The following is a 6,551-nucleotide window of genomic DNA, read 5'->3' on the forward strand; positions in this document are numbered from 1 at the left end:
TCATCATCAATGTTACTCCCTGCTCCTCCTCATCAGACATCTTTCTCCCTGCTCCTCCTCACTCCTCCTCCTCCAGCTCCATCACCCTCTGCAGTTGTGACCCACACTGACCGTGGATCTGCTCATCCAGCAGCCGAGGGGCTGGAGGCTGGAGGCTGCAGCCGAGTGAGAGCCACTGCTCCCGGCTCCGGCTCTGGCCCGGGCTCCCAGCCGGAGCCCGGGCCGGAGCAGGGGCCGCTGCTCCCCGGCTGTGTGCGCTGCATGTCCCGGCTCTTACCTGCCCACGCTCTGGTTGGCGAGCTGTCTCATCCGGTTGAACTGCTTCTTCATCTTGTGTTTTTCTGCGTCAGCACCGAGCGGTAGAGTCTCTCCACATTTCTTCCCCGGTGAATACGGTCGGATCTCCGGCGCTGGTCCGTGACACACGCGGGGCTTCAGGCGTCCAACATCCGCTCCGTGCACCGCGGCGGTCGGTGAGTTAATCCGCCGTCATGTCGCTGCGGAGGACGGTGAGTGTGTGTCCGCCGCTCCGGAGATGATGCTGGAGGAACCAGGGCTGACAGCTGGAGACACGACCCGCCGGTGCATCATGGGAAATGTAGTTCACACTAAACCACAGCGTTTACATCGAATTACAGGATTCTGGTTTTTCATGATCACTTTTGAGATTCACAGTTTCACTCAGGGAACATGAATACATGTATTTTAGCTTAAATATACATTATCTAAATATAAATATTGAAATGAAATACCAGAAGCACTACAATACCACTAATCTTCACGATATCATAAGCATGTTAAAATACAAAGATGCATGACTTTTAAAATATACGATATATATCTCAAGTTAAATATCAGATGCACCAATTTCCAAAAAAGTATGTGGCGTAAATATTCATCTAAAATATAAGAAGCACTGAAATCCAAAACAGTATATTTTTGTATCCATATATATTTTAATAAAATATCAGAAGCACAAAACTCTCTGTGATGCATTTAATGCTCTGCAGGTGAAATAAGGTGAAATGTCAGCTTTAATAATCATTCACCAAAAGGGTTTATTTGTAGTTTGCAGAAAAAGGAAATATAAGTGTCTAATATTCATAAGAACGAGCTGTGTGAGCAAATGTCGTCCTCCAGTGTCAGAGAGAGAGAAGCTTACTGATAATAAGCTGAAAATAAATAACAAGTGAAAACAGTTGAAAGCTTGTGTTGTTTATTTACATCTGAAGAATCGGTCACTGTTTACCCCTGAAACTCAAGCAGTGTTTTGTGTAATAAGTGAATTTTAAATTGTATTTATTTGTAAAGAATACAATGAGTAGCTGCAGTTACACAGGTCGGTCGCAGGTGGCAGTAGTGAGTCAGAGCCGGTGTTTTGAAGGGCGGCTGGAGAAGAAGAGGAAGAAGAAGAAGAAGAAGAAGTGTTGCTAATGGAGGTTACTTGTTGAAACTCATCACAGCGAAGTTTCACTGTCGTTTCCAGCTCGTTTCTCTTCGTTTCCCCGAGTTCTCTCACGTTTCTCCGCTGAAGACTCGGCCGCTCCTCGGGCTGCACTGTTGACACAATGCGGGACCGGACCAAAGAGTTAGGAAACGTGAGTGTGGAAGTTCACGGCTAGCGGCTAGCAGCTAGCATTAGCCTGCTAACATGTTCGCTCCTGGAGTCGAGTTCCGGTCTTTACCTTTACTGTCTGCCCCCACACCCCCTCGACATGTCCCCCTGACAGCGTGGATCACATCCCGGGATTAAAACGTCCCCGTTCGGCGGGTTGTTAGCGTCTGAACGTGAGGTTCAGGGGCCGGTTGGTCCCAGCTTCCGCTGCCCAGGGACCGATGAGCCAGGCCGGGGAAGGGCAGGGCTGCTCCCGGTGTGTCCGGGCTGTTCCCACACACCGGCTGTGGACTATTTAAGATAAGAGACAGTTTACAGGAAACCGTGTCTTCTTCACACGTCACACTTTCCCTGTTGATCTGCTGCTGATCCGTCACGTTAACGTAAAGTGGAGTTTGAGTGTGATCACGTTCAGGTGCATTCAGGTTTCAGTTTTGATTTAATAAACAGGAAGAAGACTTCAAAGTATTTAACGCGTGTAAACCTGAACTCGTCCACATCATGAGTCTGAGGATCTGTGTTCATGTCTGGATGAAGCTGAGGAATCATCCAGCTGGGATTTAATAAACAGGAAGAAGAGTTCATAAAACCACAACCAAACTTTTACTGGTTTAAACTTATCTGAGACAACTTAGTCCAGATCAACCAGGTCAGGTGTTGTAGGTTTATATCTAGACCGGTTCCGATGAGGTCCAGCTTCAGCTTCTCTGAAAGTCTGGTTCAAATATTTCAATTTAAGCCTTTAAAAGATAAGATGCATGTTTATAATCTTTCCTAATTTAGTTTTTGCTTGTTTTGTTCTATTCTCATGTATTTTGTTTAGCACCATGTTTAGATAAATTTGTATTATTATTTACAAATGTGAAGCAGTGTCTCAAACAGTCAACTTTCTAACATCCCTGATAATCAGTGGGTTTGGATCTGGACTGATGTCCATTGGACACAAGCAGGGTCATGGATCTCAAATCTATGATCTGTTGAATCCGAAGCAGACACGTTGTTGTGGTGAAGCTCTGACTCGTTCTCCTCTTGGATGTTGTTCTTGCAGAAGGCCGAGGACTCGGAGGGAGAAAACGAGGACCGAGCTCTGATGATCAAACCTGGAACCTCTTCAGCCAAAGAGGAGAAGGACAGCGAGGCCTTCTTCAAGAAGGTGACGTCTCTGAACACCACAGTTCACTCACAGGTCCCACAGGGGTACTGGTTACTGGTTACATCTTACTGGTTACTGGTTACTTCGTCTTGTCCTTTTTCCAACATGTCGCTGTTTCAAATCAAAGTCGTGTGCTCTTATAAACAGTTTATTTTATAAGGTGAAGCTGAATTCCTTCAGTGTGACAGGGAGGAGGTGCAGTCGAGGAAAAGGTCACATGACCACAGTCTCGTCTGATCTGCGGCTTTCGGCTCAATTCAGTTTAGTCAACACAGAGTCTGTTAATCTGTGTTGATGATAAAAGGCGACACTATGTTCAGATGAGTTCAAGCAAATAAGTTCTAAATGATTGTTTGTCAAAAAAAATCTACATTATTTTAATGTTTGTGGGTTAATTAACCCAAAAACTAAAAGTAAGATTTATGAATCCAACTCTTCTAACTCGCTTCTCAATGTGTAGGTGCAAGAAATCCATGAGGGGCTGCAGAGCCTCCGGGAGAAGGTGCTGGAGCTGGAGAACAAACAGAAGACGGTGCTCGGGGAAGCGCTGCCCGTGGAGAGTGAGTCTTTTCAATCCTAGCTTCAGCCGGTTGAGGTTTGACTCTGGATCAAAGATATTGATCTGTCGGAGGAATAGAGCGACTTGAACAAAGCAGAACTTCTACAGAATTTCTGAGTGAGTCCACGTTACTGAATCTCCTGATGTCTCCTGGTTCAGGTATGAAGAAAGAGCTGCAGACTCTTCGAGACGAAATCAAAACGCTGGCGACTCAGATCACAAAAAGACTGAAGAGTGAGTATCGCTGAGCGGGACGTGAACCCAGTGTGAGGTTTTCTGTTTCCTTCACTCCAGATTCCATCATGTCTCCACAGGCATCGAGTCCAAGAAGTCAGAGGAGGATGGGAAATATGTTCCCATAAACGTTCGGATGCAGCGAACACAGGTGAAGCTTTAACAGCCTTTTGAGTCTTAGTGGCTTCTTAAGGATATAACTTAAATAATGTGTCATCTCATCACATCTTAAAATATCAGAAATAAAGATTCTCAGCTGTTGTATTCCTGGACAGAGGATTCAAATAGCTAAAGCGTTTCCTTCTCCTTCCAGCACGGCGTCCTGTGTAAAGAGTTCGTGGACCTGATGGGACACTGTAACACCATCCAGGCCCAGTACCGGGACCGCAACGTGGAGCGGATACAGAGGCAGCTGAGAATCAGTGAGAGCACAGCCGTCCTCTCAACTCTCTCTTTTCTTTCTCTGTCACTTCCTCTTGTTTCCTGTCGGGCTGTGATTTGATTTCTATCCCCGTCCTGTCACATTTAATTAAAACCTCCGCCCTGGTTTGTTTCCCTCTGCAGCCGGGAACGACGTGTCGGACACGGAGCTGGAGGTCATGCTGGAGAGTGGACAGACGGATGTTTTCACTCAAAACGTGAGTACATGTGACTTTTAAAGGCAAAAAGGACGACAGCCTTGTGTCTGTCTGCCTGGACGTCCCAGATGTCCTCCTCCAGAGAAACACACATTCACAGTTTGCCTGTCGACTGCGTCCAGTGTCTCTAAATGACGTGTGTGAAACGATTTGCTCTGTTGTAGCTTCTCTAGTTGATCAAACTGGACGTCCCGTTGACATGTGGTAAGCATGAGAAGTCAAACCCTGTGCAGCCTGTAGACGTGTCCCTAGTGTCCCAGCAGCTCGAGCTGTGAAACGAGCAGGAGGCTTCTGTGGTAGATGAAAACCTGAGACCTGCTGACAGCTAACGGATATCTGCCCTGTGGCCGCGTACAGATCCTGATCGATGCTAAAGCTACGAAGCAGGCGCTGAACGACATCGAGTCACGGCACGACGAGATCCTGAAGCTGGAGAGGAGCATCCGAGACCTGCACGACATGTTCCAGTACCTCGCCATGGAGGTGGAGGCCCAGGTAACGCCAGGAGGAGAAAGTCTTTCACGCTGTTTTACATGGAATGAGTGAGTCCATGTGAGAAACCAGCAGGAAAATGTGGATTCTAACACATGGAAGAACTCAAACATCTCATCTGAACCTGACGATCTGCTGCTTCACACGTGAAACTCAAACTCCAGACACAAAGTTTCTGGAGTTCCCGTCTGAAAAGCTTCTTCGGACTCGTTCAGGCGTCTGATCCGGTTTGTTTTCCTTCTTCAGGGAGAGATGGTGAACCGGGTGGAAAACAACATCAACCAGTCCACCAACTATGTGGCGAAGGCGAAGGAGAACACGGAGAAAGCCGTCACGTATCAGCAGAAAGCACGAAAGGTACGACGGGTTCCACTCACACTTCAACCTACTGGTAAAAACAAACTGTACTGGTCCAGTCCTCCTCCCAGTGTTTGTCATAATGCTGCAGGATTTGTTTTTTATAAACTGTAAATAAAGATTGACGACATGACTGCTCCCAATAGTTTAGTCAGTGCGTCTTGATCGCCCCCTGGTGGCTGGCTGCAGTTTAGGTCATAAACCTACCACCTCCATGTTAGTGAATGGAAGATTTAAAAGTTAAAGAACAAAAGGTGGTTTCTGTGTCGTCCATCTTTGTTCCCGCTGCCTGGCGTCTGATCTCTTTGTCTCTTGTCCTCCGCAGAAGAAGCTGTGGATCGCCATCTGTCTGGCCATCCTCGTCCTCATCTTAGTCATCACGCTGGTCAGCGCCTTCGGCACCTAACCCTCGGCAGCGGGGGTCGAAGATCGTTTGGCAGAAGCACATTATTGGTTCACAACCCCCCCCCACCCACCCCCCCCATGTAAATACACCGGCTCACAGGATGAACAGGATCGTTTGAACAGTGGATTTTTCTCTGTCATTGTTCTTTCTTTTTGTTTTATCCTCTCCCTCATTTAAACCTCGTCTTCCTCTAACCTTCCTGTCTTCCCATCGGCCCCCCCCCCCCCGCCGCCCCTGGACCACGGCGACGCAGACACCAGGACAGATTTTGAACTTTGAGGTCAGAGCCACTTCCGCTCCGACATTAAATAAAAAGAGGAACGTGTCCTTGAGGCACGGCTGCAGTATTGAACCTGACACTGGCGCTGAACGAACTGTACTCAGGAAAAATGTGCGATTGATTCTTGTTACGTTTCTTATTTGGAGGAAGAATTGGAGGTGTAAAAAAAATAATTCTGTTTTAATAGAGTAAAGCTTCTTTTGGTTTATAGCCTAATATAATTGTACATAATAATTTAGTGGAGGATTTAAGTCAAACTTTATGCAGATGATTTTTTTAAAACTTGAACAGTGTTTCAAACTGCCAACATGTGAGGAGTGTAAATGCAGAATTCTTTTAATTATGAGATAACGGCCCCTTTCATCTCCCTCGAGGCGTCTCAGGCCCACGCCCCCTTTTACTCGACCAGTTTGTATTTATGATTTAAACGTCGGCTGCTACTTGAGAAGTTCAGTTGTTTTTATTTTTCTTTCCAAAACTGTGCCTTCTCCTTTATGTCCAGCTGAGAATGTGATGTTGTGCACTAACATTGTGAAGAAGGGACGGAGCCGGGGAGAGAACCCTCTATATCATCAGACTTTACTTTGCTTCAGGTTTGTCACTTTGTGCCGCATCTCCCATGATCCTTCAGGAGAAGTGACGAGAGCGGCGGCACGACGCGACCAATCAGGAACGAGAAAAAGACCGAAACTGTCTTCGGACGCTCGGTCCTCATGTCTCCTCTGGAGCCAGAGAACAGCAGCGACTCTGCTACTGTGACACACATCACATCCTTATTTTAATATAGATTGTTTTTAAAATAAAATATGTTCTATTA

The 6,551-nt window shown here is 46.6% G+C and overlaps 2 protein-coding genes across 2 annotated transcripts in view; one reads left to right on the forward strand and one right to left on the reverse strand.

Annotated features, from left to right (window-relative positions):
- LOC128427367 (rho GTPase-activating protein 44-like) overlaps window positions 1-479 on the reverse strand; it is a 44,225-nt gene extending 43,746 nt beyond the window's left edge. The window contains 1 exon segment of the mRNA XM_053414471.1: window positions 278-479. Within this exon segment, the coding sequence (XP_053270446.1) occupies window positions 278-330 (53 nt within the window). The 5' untranslated portion in view covers window positions 331-479.
- A 908-nt stretch (window positions 480-1,387) lies between these two features.
- Window positions 1,388-6,551, forward strand: stx4 (syntaxin 4). The gene is made up of 10 exons (XM_053414265.1): window positions 1,388-1,598; window positions 2,664-2,768; window positions 3,229-3,328; window positions 3,487-3,561; window positions 3,642-3,712; window positions 3,875-3,983; window positions 4,126-4,199; window positions 4,557-4,694; window positions 4,938-5,048; window positions 5,374-6,551. Exons 1-10 carry the CDS (start codon window positions 1,569-1,571, stop codon window positions 5,452-5,454), a joined length of 894 nt encoding a protein of 297 aa, XP_053270240.1. The 5' UTR covers window positions 1,388-1,568; the 3' UTR covers window positions 5,455-6,551.

This window comes from Pleuronectes platessa, chromosome 21 (genome assembly GCF_947347685.1).
Source record: "Pleuronectes platessa chromosome 21, fPlePla1.1, whole genome shotgun sequence".
Taxonomy (NCBI): Eukaryota; Metazoa; Chordata; class Actinopteri; order Pleuronectiformes; family Pleuronectidae; genus Pleuronectes; species Pleuronectes platessa.